This window comes from Aspergillus foveolatus (assembly GCF_047715535.1).
Source record: "Aspergillus foveolatus strain CBS 279.81 unplaced genomic scaffold BDW70scaffold_6, whole genome shotgun sequence".
In the NCBI taxonomy this organism is placed as follows: domain Eukaryota; kingdom Fungi; phylum Ascomycota; class Eurotiomycetes; order Eurotiales; family Aspergillaceae; genus Aspergillus; species Aspergillus foveolatus.
Window position 1 is genome coordinate 200,953 of NW_027396070.1, and position 17,007 is coordinate 217,959.

Sequence of the window (17,007 nt, forward strand, 5' to 3'; positions counted from 1 at the left end):
GACTGCGTGGTATGTCCTGCGTCTACACCTGCAGTTATCAGGTGGTTTCCAATCCAGAGCTAATGGAAGCAAATCTAGCAACTCAAATTGCGCCGACCCGGCTCCTCGTCGCCCTTCGCCCAACCGAGAGATTACCGCCGAGCACTACCATCTGAAATCCTGCAGAGCTCGCCTTACAAAGAGGTGACACGAGAGATAGTGTAGGCCTTGTCGCAACATAACCACCGAGACAGACTGCGAAATGGACGCAGAGGGACCCCTCGACTCTCAACCGGATTGCAAGGGTCCTACAGGCTGGGACCAGTGTCAAGGAGGCTATACTGTGTCCTTTTCCTGTCTTTCTATTCATTTCTCTCACTTGTTCTTCAATATTCTCGTTTAATTGATGCTCTGACTTGATGCATTGCTGGAGTTCACATATACCACTCGGAGGGAGGCTATCTCGATTTCCGCGCATACCTAGGTCCAGGCGGCTTGCTCTGATTTCTTTCTCCTTGTCGACTTTTCTTGATATCCTTTTTTGTACATCCCTCAAGCGGAGCCTTCGTTGCTCTGCCATGCTTTCCTATCTCTTGTTCTAAATGGTGGAAAAAGAATGCAATCCATGAAGGCTGTTACAATGCTTTCAAAAGCTAGGGTTCTGAATCTGCCAAGTCCCTCGTAAGGTTGGTTTTTATTACCTTGTGTTTAGGATCGGTCTAGTCACGATTTTTCATCTGTCTTGAGTTCCGAGGTCACCTAACGGAACTCTGCCCTAGCAATTCCCGACAGACCCATTGCGCTGTTTTTGTGTGCAGACTCCAATATTTTTCGTCTTCCCGACTCTCGCACTCTTGATGCTCTTTATTATTGGATGCTTGCCCCAACGCTTCAAAGATCACCAGCTGGTCTCTCATGTACTCATCCACGCAAGGTCGGTGCCGTGGAAGCTCTGAAGTACTGGATTGAGTTTGCACCAATGGATCATAAATTTCTCGGATGAAGCTTTCCACACAATTATCAACCAGTCTCTCCACTCTCTCCCTCACATCTTCTCCCTGCTTGTTCTGACGTCTCTTAGTCCTTGGCTGTTCACCCAAAGAACCGTACAATGCATCACGTCCGATTTTGAATCCTGTTGACGTGTGGGCGACAATCAACACATACAAACATGATCGACGATGCGTGGCTTCAGTGGTATGGGTCTCGATTGGGATCACATGGGGTCTTCTTTCCAGACCAGCGCCCTCGAACTGAGGGCGGAGGAAAACATCGCGCGGTAATTCTTTTAGGCGACGGCGAAGCTTTGCATGGACATAACGCTCGGTGAACTCACGTACAGTTCCCGACTTCTCATTTCCATCGAGCTCAGCAGCAGCATCTTCCCAAAACCCATGTTTTGAAGATCCCGACTTTGTGGTTCCCGCCGTATCGGTAACGAGATGATCATCAGGGGCGAGCACTGTAATGTCGATCTTGGAGATTTTCCCCCGTCGGCACCGGTGCAGATCAATTGAGGGGTCAGCGTGGCTGGAAGCCCCGCCGCGTCTTCTCCGCAGGGTATCGATCGCAAAGATCACCTTGCCCAAGTGCCCTTGACACGATGCCCAACCACGCTTTTCCAACCGCACGGAAATCGGCGGCAGTCCAACCCTTGCGAAATTGGGAATCAGCACCTGGGAAACATAGTCGTATGACGGGGACGACGATACATTGGTACCGCCGACAATGCTCAGACGAATTTGCTCTGCCGAGTCGGAGTACAGAAGAAATGGATACAGAGCCTGGAACACTAGGAAGACGGACCCCGGAGTCGGCAGGCGGATATTGATGTCGGAACTGGTCTGATGAGGTCGTCCTTGCTCTTGTGGAGGATAGAATCCCACTGAGCATGAGCCCACCTGGGCCTTGACGAGTGTACTGCCGCTCAGCTCCCCGAGAGCCTCGATTGCGGCAAGGTGAGAGGCTTTGAGACCTCGCTTTCCGGACCGATTGCCTCTAACATGGTCGATTATGACAGCCCTGCCTGTTAGAGCGGACAAAGCGACTGCTATGCGGACCAGTTGGCCGCCACCTTCTAGCTTTCGCCCGTCAAGTCGAACTGGGTCAGAGCTCTGCTCTTCAGCCATATTTGACGTTCAGCTCCTAAGCTAAATTTTGGCTTAATTGTAGAGCGTTCGTAATGATTAATGTCATTTCTAATGGCCTGGTTTTACTCTATATATAGTCAAAGTGACTTGTGCCTCACTAACAATCTGTACGATGACTCTAGTAGATGACTCACAAGCACAGCCTCTTCGCAACGTTAGTTGAACGCAATCCAAGTATAACAACAGCCATTTTCCATTCAGCCAATAATGCTTGAGGTGTTCATACACGCTTTCTGGTCGAATACGACGGCTGATTATGACCGGATGGGACACTATGCCGCCTCCCAGGCCGGGTTGGTATACTTCCGTTTCGGGAAACTGCGCCAGATGCGCGTCAACACATCTGATCGTGCTCAGGTGGGAAGACCGCCCTTCATACCTTCCCGACAAAAGCCAGCGACCACTTTAGCTGTCTTCTTGCCAGTGTCGACAACCAGCTCACCTCTTCATCGCATCTCATTGACTATCGCGCATCTATTTTCCGAAATAGATCTAAGCCAGTATCATAGAACTCGCTTGCTCGCAGCATGAGCGCACAAGACCGCTTGCGAAAGTCCAAATCAACTCGATTCGCTCGCCATAGTTACGACCATTCTTCGACATCAGAACCCTTCGATCCAGAGCTTGCTCGACTGTTTGCAACCGCCGCAGCTTCCAGGGCCATGGCCATGTCGCGCTCCGCCGATAGGTCCTCAACCCTCTCGGAAGGCTCGTATCACCGCGTCGGTGGCCCTCACAGCATGGCGGTCCCCCCGAGACGGTATAAACGGTCGTCTTATTCGCCAGGATGCTCGTCTGCCGGGGACGATCCCCCTGCACGCCACAAAGCTTCATCGCCTATCAACAGTTCTGAAACTGACCAGCCTTGGTCCGCGGCTCTGCCGTCCATAAGTGAATTTGGTGCCGTTGAGGACCGAATCGCATCACTTCCCTCCTCCTACCGCCGGTTGAGAAAGTCCCGATCGATGTTTTCAACTAGACAGCGCTCATCCCATATACCTTACGGGCTCGCATCGCCCGAGTCATACTCTCCTACTATTGTCACCAGTCGCGGACAGACTTCTGATCCTCCGAGGCTATATCGCACATTAAGGCGATCCATGTCTTTTCTGAGAGGTGACAATCCACCCCGGAACACCTTGCGGCACACAAGGAGTCAAGATGTGTCCGTTCAGCTGGCTCGCTCGCAATACCAGCAAGACCTCATGAGCAGCCCGGATTCCACAGTTTGGGGACCATTGACCATGGCGAAGGTCAGACGAGAGCATAAGCCGTTCAGAAAAACATGCCGGGGCACAAGCGCATTCGACGGTACATCCGTCGCAGAGCCGTCATTGGAAGCGCTAAAGGCCCCTCACTCCCTTGGAAAAGCCAGGGCCTTTTCGACTACCATCAAGAAAGGCATCAAACGAGTTTTGGGGCTTTCCAGGAACGCGTCTGAGCAGGGAAAGGTGCATGCATCCCCATCATCTTCCCGTCAATGGGCTGAGTCCCCTTCGACAGCGGTTGATAACGAGAACGGTTGCCGTGACGGTTGCGCAGCCATGAATGACCATATTCACGAATCAGCAGAGATTCGGCAGCCAACGATACGGAGAATGCAGAGCTCTGCTAGTCTGGCCACGAGTCGCTCTCGGGTGACGAGTTGGGCGGATTCCACTGCTGCTAATACAATTGCAACCCCCAGGACAAGTGCCCAGCAACGCCTTTCCATTGTGTCTGAACAGGAGAAGCTTGTGCGTCCTGATGTGGCACCAGTTACCACAGATTCGATTCATCATGGGCCAAACAACGCAGTTGATAGCTATCGTTTATTTTCCGCCCTGATGAAACGAATCGGAGGAGCAAACGCTCAAGCTTCGGAAGACCAGATTGTCATCGGACAAGTGAAGGAGCATCGGGTAATTCCTACTCAAGGGTCGTTGACTTCCCACCACAGCAAACGTACCATCCGCCAAGTTTCCAGTGAGGTCTCGGTCAACTCTCCAAGATCATTCGCTACTGCAAATGGCGGCCCAATTACGCCTTATGAGCAGCCGCAGGGACATGGCGCATCTTGTGCTCACAATGCAGGTCTCACAACTAAAGCATATCAAGAGAGCAACAAGACCGCTGAGAGTGAAATTTCACGAGCCGAGTCCGCGTCAAGCGTCTACTCTCGATCGACGAGCGGGCTCTCCCCCAAGCTCAAAGCTGCTCCTGATTCACCGGATTCCACGGAAGAGCCAGGGGTAGCAACGATCTACGCCTCTGAAAGGACTGCGTACAGCTCCCCCAGCAAGTACGCTGACTCATCTGAATATGTTCCAGAATTGCCAGCTACCGATTGGCAGAACTGGATGGATTCGCAGATGGCCAGGATTGAGAACGCCACGCCTACACGACATTATCGCGAGAATGCAGAAATTCATGGTGATGACACGCCGAACTTCACTTCTTCTATACCCACTCGGAAGATTCGAGTAGAAAGCAGAGGCGCTGGCATAACCAGTGAAGACCATGGCGGATTGAGTCGAAAGGTGTCAACAAGCAGTAACTTTTCCCGCCCTTTCAGCCGAACTTCAAGCTTGCGCACAGTAGTGAAGGCTCGCTCACCCTCGTCTAACGTGCCCACGCCATCTGTACCACCTTTGCTTGCAGATGACGTCTTCCAGGATTCTGGCGGCCAGGACCGCTTCCTGAAATCTGCTCGTACAGGCCAAAGCAATGTTGGAATGTCACCCATGCTGTCCAGATCGAGCAATCAGCCCCGCATGGTCGAGACACCCACTCCGAAAGGATCTGCTACCGAAGTCTCTCCGAGAATGAATAACGCTAGGTCTGCACAATACTCGACCAAGTGGTCACCCGGGACCTATGATGCGAAACATCTCCAACGACGATCAGCACGCTTCATGCGCGAGAACCGGAGAGCCACTAACGAGAATGCGAGACTGGAGCAGGGTGTGTACGACCAAGCGAGTGGCCTCCAGTCTCCGATGTCGAGTAAGCGGATGGTAGAGATATTCTTGAACAGCCGGCGCCGTCAGATGGGCATGGACTCTGACGAGGGAACCTCCGAACCGGCTTTTCTATAGTCTTCCTGTCGGTTTGGTTGTCTGATTTTATCGAAAACGCATTTCTATTCTCGTTTTCTTCTAGGTCATTCTTTTGGAGCAAATCTTGTATTATCGCTCTAATTAGTACTGTTAAGCCCTGCATCAACCAAGGACATGTATCTTCAGAAGCCACCATTAGCAGTACAATCAGTTAGGATATCTCCGCGACAGAATATACTATGCGAACCTTGTTCCCGCACACTTAGGAATACTCCCAAGCTCATACGCGGCATACCAGTCTCAAACAGGACGAACGATCCTGACGGCCTCGTCATCCATGAACGCATTCCCAGTCACTCCACATAGTTTGCCGGAAAACTGCCCTTGACACCACGAAGCTCACCCTCCCACCAATCATCCGTACTATCCGTCCTCCTCAGGACACGGATGCGATCGCCCTGTTGAAACACCAGATCACCTTCGCCCTGCCCACCGAAATCATAGAGCGCTGTTACGAACGACATGTTCGAGGACGCGCTGCGCGGCTTTGGGGGAGGCGGCGGGGGCTTTTTCTTACCCGCCAAAGCGGACAAGGATGGTTTGCTTGCCAGGGGTACCGGTGGTGAGATGCTATCAGGCTTTGAAGCGGAGTGTGACGCGGTCATCGGATGTAGCGAGGCATGCGCTTCAGTCAGAGAGGACGGGGATGTATGTTTACTCAAGGGATCCGCGCTAAGAGAGGACAGCGCGTTCGATGTCGATTTCGATCGAACACCGATGGTAGGCTTGTCATGGTCTGACTGAGCGTGCTGCGTTAAAGTGCTATGACTGCTGCGAAATCGATTGAGCGCGTTGAGCGGAATGCTGGGACGGCGGTCATTCGAGGGTTGCGAATTCGACCGGACGGCCTTTCCGTTGGCGAGGCAAGCGAAACTCTCGATTTGCTGTTGCACGGGGTGGCAGGCTTGCTCCCATTGCGCAACGGTCTGCTCCAGGGGTTGTGGTGGATCGAACGGGTACTGTTGCTGCTCGCAGTAGCCGTATATTACAGTATAATAATTGGCGAGGATGTTGTTCTGGATCTGGATCTGCGCCGACAACAAGCGGGGCAGTAGGGAGAACACGGCAGTGATTAGTGGGGGTAGGTGCTGTCGGAGATGCTCGTCTGCTGCATGGTATTCCTGGGGCTGTTAGAATTGCATTGTACTGAATCGCGCGTCAACTGCAAACCTCCGTTGCTTTCGCCAGATCCTCCTCCGCCTTGAGCAAGGATGCGTTTTCGCGCTCTGATCGCTTGGTTCTTTTCGAGTAGTTCTCAACGCGGCCATGGTGGCGTTCGTAATCCAGCTATGGCTGTCAGCTACTAAACTGTAATAATCCGAACTATAAATTGTTGAACACCTTTCGATCATCCCGCTTCTTTATAGCTTTCTTTAATGGAACCAAGCACTCTTTAGCCTGCGAGGCGGGCGCAATCATCTGCTGGTCAATGGCAGCCAAGTCGTGAAGAATATCCTTCGTTAAGTCCTCATATTCCGTCTTCAGCTTTGTCGTCCTCGCCAGCGTGACCTCTGGAGTTGGGACTGGCGTGCGGGAAGTAGGCTCTGTCGACCCGATGATTGGAGCATATAGATTCTCGAACTCGACGAGCATACGATCTTGATGGGTCAGTAGTGAGGACCACGCATCTCGCCAGGCCTTAGTCGAGTCAACAATCTAATTGTAAACAAAGATTAGCCGATCAATGTCATTGAGTCAATTCATGGGTCCCGCCAAAGTACCTTATCCAGCAATTTGTCCACCTGGTCAAAATCCTTTAAAAGAAGAGCCACTTGGCTATCGTCGGCCGACCGCTTCATGAACTTGCCGAATTGGCGCTGGACGGATTGCATGATCGCATGAAATAAAAGAGATGGCAAGAAATGAAACGAGTTGAGATTGTGGTCAAAAAATCAATGAAGTGGTGTTGGAAGGAGGAGGGGAAAGAACGGCCTCATGGCGACGCGATGAACGCTCATTTGATGACGCAGCAAGCAGCAACTAGCAACTGAGCGACCACTTGCGACCTCAAGGTGCAGTGGATTCTACGCTCTCTGTTCCTATTTTTGTCCCGCGTTGTAGATCAGTATTTGGTGGCAGCCTGCTGCCTGGACTCTGGACTCTGGACTCTAGACTGGACGCTGGCCGAGCTCGTAGGCTAGATCGAGTGATGGACAACATGGCCAACAGCGGGGTGTATAGTTTATCGAGATCGCTCCCTATGCTTGCCTCTTAGAGTTTATATTAAGAAATTATCAAAATAATTAGACTGCTTAATTCAAGTCTCCTTCTGGCCGATTCAGCCTCAGCCTTAGCCTTGCCCGTTGCTGCCTGCGTGCCTGAACATCCACTGCTCTCCGCATCTCCAATCTTTGCTCTCCCCTCCTTCACTGCTTCTGGACATCTCGCTGCACCGACCCAATGCTCTGCCCACGGCGAATCACCACTCATCAGCCTTGGGCTTGAACCCGCTCAGCATGTCTGTTCCTCCCTCGTTAGTAACGACCTCACGGTCCTCTAGCCTGACCGTCCCCGCGACCCAGAACACGGCGCCCGTGGTCAAATTCCGATGCCTCTTCACCCACGACATGCGACGCAAAGCGAAACGCTGGCAGGATGGTTTCCTTCGGTATCACACTTTCAATAAACGGGTCATGGTCTACGATACCACGGGCTATTTCATTGGAGATCTCCATTGGCGGGCACCAGAGGGGATCCAAGACGGCGATGAATTGGAGCTGGACAAGGGTGTGTTGATTCAGGTCTGCGAACCGCTCGAAAAGACAGAGACAGATCTCTCGTCGCTGTACAAGAACAAAAGTCAACCGTCACCGTCGCGTCCTAAGGATGCCCGGCCGTCCTCCGTCCGCTCGACTCGGCCACTGCCCTCTCAACAAGCTCCGCGTTCGTTGAACGACCTACTTGGGATAAGGAAGATATCGACTCCGCAAGTGCATCCGTCACACGATCAGCACGACCCGCAGAAGCATAAAAGCACGTACCAGCTGCACGAGCGACCCACGAAGCGCCAACGTACGTCTCCAGAGCGTGTCAATGGCCCAGCGCAGGAGATAGTCGACCTGTCCGACTCACACTCCAGAAGACATAATCCGGGCGCAGGGACTTTTTCGGAACCCCCAAAACCACAACCCACGACAGCTCTACCTAAGGCGCCAGACGCGAGCTTACCAACCAGGTTCTCTGCCGCTAATAAACAACATCAACCACCCTCTGATCGTCGAACAATGCAGTCAGGTCCACAGACTCTGAAGCCCGCCGGACCAGGTTCGGGGACTTCAGTCGCTACGCTTCGGTTGACCAATACCAAGCCTCGCAAAAAGCTGATGTACCAAGAGACACCAGCGTCTATACAAAGACCTTTGCCACGAAATCAGCTGTCTCGATCAATTTCCCAGTCAGTATGTACTACAATACTGGTCAATTGCCGTGACTGACTCTCTCAAGACATCAGCCCACAATCCAACATGAGACTTCAAGTCCAGTAATTGTGATCGACGATGATCCTCTGGATACTCAACCTATCATTACCCGCGAGGTGATGCCGGATACGGCCAAACCATGTCCACCCTCTACCTCCAACGCTAAGAGCGACCTGAATCCACCAATCACCAAGCCCTCTTCACCAGACGGGCACCCCAAAACCCCGCACATATCGAATGTAGCCAAGCATCCGTCTGGAGCTACTAGCCAGCAAATCAGCCCGCCAGGAGCTGCACCGAAGCCCCGCTCACCGAACTTACGCAAGTCATATTCTGACCCTACGGCTATCGACGGCCTTCCTTTTCGACCTTTAGCCACGACAAGCCCGCTTAATCCGATGACCAAGCAGAACGATGAGCCTGAGCAAGGTCCGTGGACGTCGGAGGCACTGGACTTATTCGACTTTTGGCCTCCAGGGCGGCCGAAGCCACCTTAGTTTGATGTTACTATGATGCATGGTCTGCTGGCAGACATGCTTTTTCACCAGTACTCACTGTATGCATAGACATAATGACCACATGACCATAACGATATAGGCTTTGTTCGATTCTATTTCTGTAACCCATGATCTTAAGACACATCATCCCACCCCAGCTCAATCCCACAATCTACCTCTTTTTTACGAAGACTCCAGCAATGTAAACCATACAGGTTCTCTCAAACCACCTCTCCAGATCCACACTCTCCCATTCCCCATCCCCCGCTCGTTCAGGTGCCCTCCTCAGCAACCGCTCCGTATCGCGATTAAGACAACAGTCGCCCATAACCCACCTCCATCCGAAAAAGTGATAAAAACCCTGCATCATCCGTGCCAATATCGACCCTTTCGGCGTAGTCCATGGATTAACAACATGCTCCACAACAAGCAACTTTCCACCCGGTTTGAGCAGGCTGTATAGATACGAGATTGTCGTTTCAGGGTCAGGCACAGAACAAAGCACGCGGATCGTGATTATGCTGTCAAACACCCCACCATTACCCCCATCAGAGGAGTCCGAAACTAATCCAACTCTCGTTAATTCCGGCCTTAGTTCTTTCTGCACAACACTACACGGCAGAATCGTATACTTCTGTGCCAACCCGTGGTCCGCAGCGCGTCTGCGCAATTCCTCATGAAGGCCTAGACAAGGCTCGGCGCCATAGATGGCTCTTATGTTGGCTGCGGGGATTTGAGAGAGAAGGGGAATTTGTGTCCCTGTTCCTGGGCCGACGTCGAGGACGACACCGGTTGCTTGCGAAATGATGGGGGGAATCAGGTCAGATGATTGTAGTGCTTTTTGTTCGTTTTCTCCTTCTTTTGCAGAGCTAGATAAGGATGAAGATGGGTGTGGACTTAGGCTTGCGCCTGTTGCTGCTGGGTCACTGGGTGAGAGGTGGTCTGTCGGTGGTGGTTCTTCACGGTTTGCTGGGTTTTGTCAGCTGATATCGAATAGAGAGAAAGGTTGCAAGGGGATGAAAGGGCATACAGCTAAATGCGACCCAGAACTTCCCGAATGCTTCGTCACGAAGCTGATGGGCATTTATGAAGGGTGCTAGGAGGCGTCCGCTGAGGACGGCCTTGAAGTTGGCGCCGACGTAGTCTGTGTTCTTGTTAGCTGGGCTAATACATAGCATATTATGCAAGGCTCAACATCAGGTAAACAATGAGAGAAACAGTACAAATGATTCTGGGTAGTAAGTGGAGACATACAAGACATTGCCCATGTCAAGATTATGGCCGGCTCCAGCAGAGCCAGGAGCCATTGCCGGGTTGTGAGGTCGTCCCTCGCCATTTCAGACGTACTTCGAAATGTGAGAGAAGAGGTGTGGGCGATAACGGGCTTCGGAGACAAACCACGGAGACTTTATAGTTGGAGTTCAAATGTGGGGATGACTCATCACCAAGCTCGTCAACAGTACTTATACAGAGCAGAGATGTGTGCAGTCCACACCAACATGCGGAAAGCGGATATGCCATGAGATGGTAGAGCGACTACGTGCAACAAGAGTTCAAGAGATATTCATCATGACCTGCCTATAGATCAATTTCGGCAAAGGGTACATTCAGACACCAACATAGCCTGTATTACAACCTAAGCAAGCGCCGTCATCAAGATCCAAACCAATGCCAAGTTTTAAGGTCAAAGTACAGGGGCGCTTGTAGCGCATATGTTGGTAAGAGGAGATTCAAGGGCCATAACGAATGAGTGGCCTGGTATGTCCTAACAAGGACAATGATTAAGAACAAATGAAATTTCATGCGTGATAATGATGGATAAGAAAAAGAAATAAACATCAAGTTGCAGGAAATGCAGATTGTAGAAGCAAGGCCACGACTGAATCAATATGCAGGCTGGAAATGACGCGCACTTGCTGGGATGACCGTCCAGCAAAGAAATGAAAACCATGGAGCCGAGAAGATAAGCAGCTACTTTCCGGGATGTAAGGTGGAAGTGCGAGACAGCTAATAACAAGACTTTTAACAACACAACCACTCAAAAAATTAGTGATGGGAGTGGATTCGGTTGGCGCGAGGGCTGTAGCGGCTCGTCCTCGAGAGTGAGCTGACATCGTGCTTGCCATCGCAGCAGGCACGGACATTCTCAAGTCGGTCCACATCCTGGCCCCTGTCCATCATGTGCCGAAGATCCTCCACACTATCGTCGTGGTTATGGATGCTATCTTCATTTAGACTGGACGCCGCGTACGGGCCTTTTCGTCCAAAAGATCCTTTGATTGTCGAGTTGAAGATGGTACTCAACCGAGACGACGAAGCCTGCCTTGCCTGGTCAGAGTAATGCGACGGGGGGTACGGGGATGCACGGCCAGGTGTCACACTGGGCCGTAAAGACATGGCCGAACCTGACCGTTGCTTCGGTAGACCCCGTGTACCGCGACTCTGGGACGAGGAAACCGACATGCGTGCCGTTTGGCGCGAGCGCGAGCGGAATCCGGGGTTGAACTCGTCAATGTCATCCAGCGTAACACCATTCTCTGCCTCTTCATCCTCCGGGCCGTTCCGTACCAGCAGGTATGAAAGAGCGTTGAACCATGTCTCGTGTCTTTGGCTTGTAGTGGCGGTAAACCTGATCCTACGACCAGGGCTGACAACCTCCAAACTCTTGCAGTGAAGCCCTGGTGGGTATGGGTTGTCGTCGGCCACCACCCTGACAGCTTCAATTGAAACGCTCTTTGTCCGTCCCTCGCTCTTTCCAGCAGACTGCGGGTCATGCTCGCTCCAGTATAACGTGCGTGTGTACGGGTGGACCCAGAAATATCTGCGATGTCTGGTGTTGGAGATTTCTCCAGAGACCGCTCTGCGAGTGTATTTCCAGAGGAATTCACCAATCATGGTTTGTGTAATTGCTTGGATCATTCGAGGGTCAGTTCCCGTAGAGTATCCTTGCGGGGCAAACGGCGGATTGGGCTGCATATTGAAGCGCTCTTCCAGCTCGGAGGCAAATGAAGATACTGAGGATCGTCGAGACATATGGCTATCGCGTCTCACGCTGGCTCGTGATGTAGTTGTCTTCGCTGAGCCGACTTGAAGAGCGGACTCATTCGGCGTCCTGGGCCGTTGCTGTGAGCTCGCTCGTACTGCGGAGGCTGGTGCAAGTGGCGGGCCCATCAAACCAGCAGACGCCGGGCGTTGATCGATGGATTTCTTCTCCGCAGCCATGATAGCTTCTTTATGGTCAGCAGGTAATGGAGGATGTATCTGCACACTTGATGCTTGGCTCGCGGCGCTTCCAGGCCTCTTGTGTAGAGAGGCATTGGAAGCCTGGGGAACAGGGCGCGATCGCGCCTTTGGTGTGGCGAATGGTGAGTTGCTCATCTCGTTGACCTTGTCGCTATCAGGAGGAGAAAGTGGTCTGGCAGAAGCTCGGTCAATAAGGAGTTGATCGATTTGCTTCGATGACAAGATGGTCTGGGCACCCTGGTCGGCCTGGTTGGACGAGCCCGGCCTTGCGCGACGGGGAGCCGCATTTCCAGAGATCGCACCCAAAGGAAGCGTCACACCGTTCTGCTGGGTAACCGACTCATCAGCAGTACCCTTGTCCGTGTTGTCATCCACGACAACAAGCGGTGGGGCACTCTTGGTTGCTTTAGCAGTGCTGGCCATAACACTGGGGGGAGTATTCTCGTCGAGAGCCGGTGGCGTGGGCAAGATTAGTACATCTGGAGTATATTGGACAGGCGGTGTTTCAACTGAGCTAACCGTAGACAACGCCAACTGCGGTGCTGGCGAAATAACGGCTTCTTGGAGCTTCGGCGCAGTTGGCTCGGTGTATGCAGGAGGGGTGAGGGAGATGCTCAATACGGGATGAGTGGATTCTGAGGCCACATCATCCACAACGGCCGCTTCTTCCTTTGGCTCAGGGATAGGCTCAACAGGCTCGGTCTCTTCCGAGGAAATGCTCGAAACTGAGAGTTCCACAGTATCCGTGCTTGTTCCTTGCTCGGTAAAGGACAGCACCGGTTCAGGAACAACGTCATCCTTGGTCTCTCGAACGGGCGCAACTGGTTCAGTTTCGACTGAGGAGATCGCCGAAAACGAAATCTCCACGTCGTCTGTATTTGTCCCTTGTTCGGCGAAGGATAACGGGCGTTCAGGGACAGCCTCATCCACGATGGCGACATCTTGCTTTGGCTCATAGACCGGCTCAACCGGCTCAGTTTGTTCTGATGAAATAGCCGAAACTGAAAGCTCCGCAATATCTGTACTTGTTCCTTGCTCGGCAAACACGCGTTCAGGCACAGGCTCAGGAAGCTTGGCAAGGATAGGCAGCGTATCCTCTACGAGAATGTGAGAAAATGCCATCTCCGGTACATATACTGGTTCGGGATCGGGCGGAGCAGGAATGACGGGCGAGATCGGTTGAGTGGTTTGTGACGAGATTGGCGACAAGGCTACCTCTGGCGGCACAGGGACGGGAGCGGCAACGGGTTCTGTCGTGCTTCCCACGAAGAACGCTGTTTTCAGTCCTGGGAAGCTGGGAGCCACCGGTTCTGTCTCTTCAAAAGATACAGAGGATATATTCAACTCCACTTGCGTTGTAGGGCTGTCGGGAATGTCGACTTCCCGTTCCTCATTGAGAGTCTGGCCGTCCCATGCCATCTTTGGTGGGGTAGGCACACTCAGGACATGATCGATATTTGTTTCGGCATTAGGCTTCAGGGGAGTCCACTGGGTTGATGAGTGGACCAAGTTGGGTGACTCGACGACGTCCATGCCAGTACTGGCGTCCGACATTGTTGGCTTATCAGGCGTTACAGGGACACTGCTGACCGTTTCATCGTCAGTCTGAGAAACGAGATGAAAGTTGGGATCCCAAGGGTCTGTCATGACGCCGGAGTCAACCATATCGGGCTTCGATGGAAGCTCCACGGTAACTGCGGACGGTCTCCTTGAATCAAATCCTGGAAGCATGCGCGGGGTTGAGGGAGACGCCGCCTCGAACTGCATGGGTGGACCGAAATCATCCTCATCCCCATCGACTTCGGCGAGCTCCGCAAAGAGACTTTGACCTTCAGGAGCCGCGGATGTATCCCGAGTGAAGCTAGTCGACGGGGATTCCCTAGCACTTGAGGGTCGGCTATTGAAGGCCATCGGAGCCTCGCCGGATGGGCGAATCTTGCGCAAAACGCTCCTCTTCTTTCGCAGGCGGTAACGGGGTGTGGAGAACTGGCTAATGGACGGCGTTCCAGGGTCTGTACTGTCACCCTCATCGGCAGAAGTGGATGCGGTGCTATAGTAAGATGTTCGGTCACGGGCCTTGGCCAATGTCATGGAGGAGACTCGTTCGCGAGGAGTCCTGTTAACACGATCTTCAGTCTCAGTAAGTTCATCACTATCGGTGCTGTCGCCAGCCATGCTCTCCACGCCAGTCTGGAAGGCTTCGCTTTCGGTCGTGGTCTCCCTTTCATTGGCGGTCTCGAAGGGATCGTCAGCCTCTGTCGCAGTATGGTAGGCATCACTACGGTCATCAGTCGACTGGTCTCCACGGCGATCGCGGGGATCATTAGACGCTTTATGAGTCGGGCTGATGTCGCCAGCATTGGATTCCCAGTCCGAGTCGTGAATTTCGACCTCCGCCTTCTTTCTACCGGCACCCAACAAGTCCGGACGTGCAGGTTTGCGCGTCTCGGCCTTTGTCTTCTGTCGCTTGTTGGTAGGTCCATTGGCAGCAACCGAGTCACGGCGGCGCTGTTCCACCTCATCTCGTGCTTCTTGGAGCATGCGCTTCAGCTCAATCTTCTCAGTCTTCTCACGGTGGATTGTACTTCGCAGGTTCTGGATCATCCGATGAGCGTGGCCAAGAGAGCTCCGCAAGGTCTCAGTCTCAAGGTGGTTATGACGAGGGGTGAATTTGTTCGGCGAAGGTGGAGGAGAGTTCTCTGGCGTGGCCTGCTCTTCGTCTTCGGAATCGTGTGGGCGGACAACTTCCCGCGTGGATTCGGCTTCTTGCTGCCGCAATCGCATGGCAACTGCTTTTGCGAGCTCTTGATTCTGAGTGTTCATATCCTCAAGCTTCCGCTGAAGTGTGAGCCTCTCCGCATCACCGGCACTGAGGTTCCGGCGTAAAATATTAATCTCAGCATCATTGGCCTTCTGAGCCGCAGTATGGTCCTCAATGAGTTTCGCGTTTGCTTGTTTCAAGTCCTCCAGCTCTCGCTCCATGGCGCTTTTCTCTGCAGTGGCCGCCCCCAGACTGCTAGTTAGTTTCGTCTCACGGTCTGTGACATCTTTCACGGCAGCCATCAGCTCATGGATCTTGGTTTCTAGCGCCCAGTTCTCGTCCTTGTACCGTTCCTCGCTCTCGTCCAAAGCGCGGATCCGTTGTGCATAACCCTCCGCCTCTAGCTCCAGTCGCGACTTCTCCAGGTTCACGGTTTTCAGTGTTTCTTCGCGTTCGGCGAGCAATGACTGCAGCTGGCGTACTTGTGCAAGTAGCGACGTCGAGATTTCGGTGGCAAACTCGATATCATGAACGCGGTTCGACTGGTTTCGCGACTTGCGCGACGGGACGCTCACCTTGCTAGGCGAGTTGGTAGCTTGGCCGGCAAATAGTGCTGAATGGAGCGGCGACTAGAGTCAAAGAATTAGCAATCTGTTCCTAGGGCGTTAATCGCTTGGGCGCGGCAAAAGCAAACCTTCTGGTCCAAAGAGGGTGTGCCTAGGTGACCATCATCTCCACCAGCAAGGCGCTTTGGTGCGAGGAAAGCTCGCGCCGTCTCCTGGCCTATTTCGTTGTATTCACGCTCCAAATCGGCCAGTTTCCGACGAAGGTCCTCACCAATTTGACCCTCCTCCTGCTGTTGTTCCACTTCTCTGAGCTTGTCCTCCAGATCCTTCCGTTGTTCGACAAGCGCAGTGCCCAGCTTCGACGCTTCCTCGAGTCGGCGCTCGGTTTCCGCCAGATGGGCCTCAAGAGCCCGTTTTGCTTGCGCGGGAGTCGATGCGTCCAGATTGAACAGTTGCGCATCGAATGTTGAGTATTGGTTCGTCGATGGGGGGTCTCGCGCCCCTTCTGGGCTGGCAACGAAAGGGTCATCCATCATGGACATCATCGAGGCGTTCCCTCGTTGAGAATCCTCCATACTTTAGTTTTATCGTCGGTAAATTGTGGTTATTCCTTGAAACCACGATTACCTGCAGCTGGATTTTTAAGCTCCTGGCTCGCTCTATCTGTGGTCCCGCATCAAACCAGTGTCATCATTCGGCTTCCAGTTCAATATTCACTGTTGATAACTCTTCAGCTCTCTCTCGAAACGGTCCTTACGTGCGCCGACCAGCGACTCAGACTTTACGATGATTTCCAGGGCTCGGGGGTGAGTAGAATGGCGGTGGTGGGACGATAGGTCTGTATGGATACCGCGGTCGGTCAGTGAGTAATCCGCCAGGGTAGCCGTTTCAGACGTCGGCTTCGGGAAAGGCAGCGCAAAAGACCGAGCACTTGGAGGAACGAAGCAACCAAAAGGAAATCTCGACTCTTGCTTCGTTGTAGCTAGGAAGGGAGATGGAAAGATAGGCTGAAAACCCGCTCGGGAGCGACCGATGGACAATAACAAACGCGTGGTGGAGGAGTTATTGGGTAACCGTGGGAGTGCGTGCGACCGGGATGCGGGCCAACCACGGGAGGGGACAAGGCGCTCAGTGTCCGGGTGCAAGCAAAGCTGCAGCTGTGGCGATCCAGAATCAATACGGTAGCGAACGAGTAAACGCGGATGCCGGAGTCAGCTACGCCATACAGCAGCGTCAATTAAGTTTTAGAGGGATTTATAAGTTAGGAAAATGACAGGAAAATGACAAAGGAAAG

General features: G+C 52.8%; 8 protein-coding genes across 8 annotated transcripts; 2 read left to right on the top strand and 6 right to left on the bottom strand.

The window, feature by feature from the left end:
• Positions 1 to 13: 13 nt before the first annotated feature.
• BDW70DRAFT_101212 (uncharacterized protein) lies at positions 14 to 646 on the bottom strand. Its single transcript, XM_073734289.1, has one exon. It carries the CDS (start codon positions 557 to 559, stop codon positions 83 to 85), a length of 477 nt encoding a protein of 158 aa, XP_073599374.1. The 5' UTR covers positions 560 to 646; the 3' UTR covers positions 14 to 82.
• Positions 647 to 2,382, bottom strand: BDW70DRAFT_101139 (putative RNA 3'-terminal phosphate cyclase). The gene has a single exon (XM_073734287.1). The coding sequence runs from the start codon at positions 2,106 to 2,108 to the stop codon at positions 735 to 737; it is 1,374 nt and encodes a 457-aa protein (XP_073599375.1). The 5' UTR covers positions 2,109 to 2,382; the 3' UTR covers positions 647 to 734.
• Positions 2,242 to 5,206, top strand: BDW70DRAFT_147748 (uncharacterized protein; the record flags this gene model as incomplete). The annotated part of the gene is made up of 4 exons (XM_073738767.1): positions 2,242 to 2,250; positions 2,346 to 2,486; positions 2,639 to 5,125; positions 5,159 to 5,206. 4 exons carry the CDS (start codon positions 2,242 to 2,244, stop codon positions 5,204 to 5,206), a joined length of 2,685 nt encoding a protein of 894 aa, XP_073599376.1.
• A 157-nt stretch (positions 5,207 to 5,363) lies between these two features.
• BDW70DRAFT_101137 (BAR and SH3 domain-containing protein) lies at positions 5,364 to 7,245 on the bottom strand. The gene is made up of 4 exons (XM_073734286.1): positions 6,949 to 7,245; positions 6,569 to 6,883; positions 6,398 to 6,514; positions 5,364 to 6,348 (listed from the first exon to the last, which is right to left on the bottom strand). Exons 1-4 carry the CDS (start codon positions 7,057 to 7,059, stop codon positions 5,521 to 5,523), a joined length of 1,371 nt encoding a protein of 456 aa, XP_073599377.1. The 5' UTR covers positions 7,060 to 7,245; the 3' UTR covers positions 5,364 to 5,520.
• A 1,398-nt stretch (positions 7,246 to 8,643) lies between these two features.
• On the top strand, positions 8,644 to 9,184 carry BDW70DRAFT_129318 (uncharacterized protein). The gene has a single exon (XM_073735595.1). It carries the CDS (start codon positions 8,766 to 8,768, stop codon positions 9,141 to 9,143), a length of 378 nt encoding a protein of 125 aa, XP_073599378.1. The 5' UTR covers positions 8,644 to 8,765; the 3' UTR covers positions 9,144 to 9,184.
• A 41-nt stretch (positions 9,185 to 9,225) lies between these two features.
• On the bottom strand, positions 9,226 to 10,508 carry BDW70DRAFT_129319 (class I SAM-dependent methyltransferase). Its single transcript, XM_073735596.1, has 3 exons — positions 10,398 to 10,508; positions 10,174 to 10,287; positions 9,226 to 10,112 (listed from the first exon to the last, which is right to left on the bottom strand). The coding sequence occupies exons 1-3, from the start codon at positions 10,477 to 10,479 to the stop codon at positions 9,316 to 9,318; spliced, it is 993 nt and encodes a 330-aa protein (XP_073599379.1). The 5' UTR covers positions 10,480 to 10,508; the 3' UTR covers positions 9,226 to 9,315.
• A 227-nt stretch (positions 10,509 to 10,735) lies between these two features.
• BDW70DRAFT_101545 (uncharacterized protein) lies at positions 10,736 to 11,085 on the bottom strand. The gene has a single exon (XM_073734292.1). The coding sequence runs from the start codon at positions 10,980 to 10,982 to the stop codon at positions 10,797 to 10,799; it is 186 nt and encodes a 61-aa protein (XP_073599380.1). The 5' UTR covers positions 10,983 to 11,085; the 3' UTR covers positions 10,736 to 10,796.
• On the bottom strand, positions 11,086 to 16,622 carry BDW70DRAFT_101544 (putative nuclear migration protein (ApsA)). The gene is made up of 2 exons (XM_073734291.1): positions 15,842 to 16,622; positions 11,086 to 15,776 (listed from the first exon to the last, which is right to left on the bottom strand). Exons 1-2 carry the CDS (start codon positions 16,286 to 16,288, stop codon positions 11,190 to 11,192), a joined length of 5,034 nt encoding a protein of 1,677 aa, XP_073599381.1. The 5' UTR covers positions 16,289 to 16,622; the 3' UTR covers positions 11,086 to 11,189.
• Positions 16,623 to 17,007: the final 385 nt, after the last annotated feature.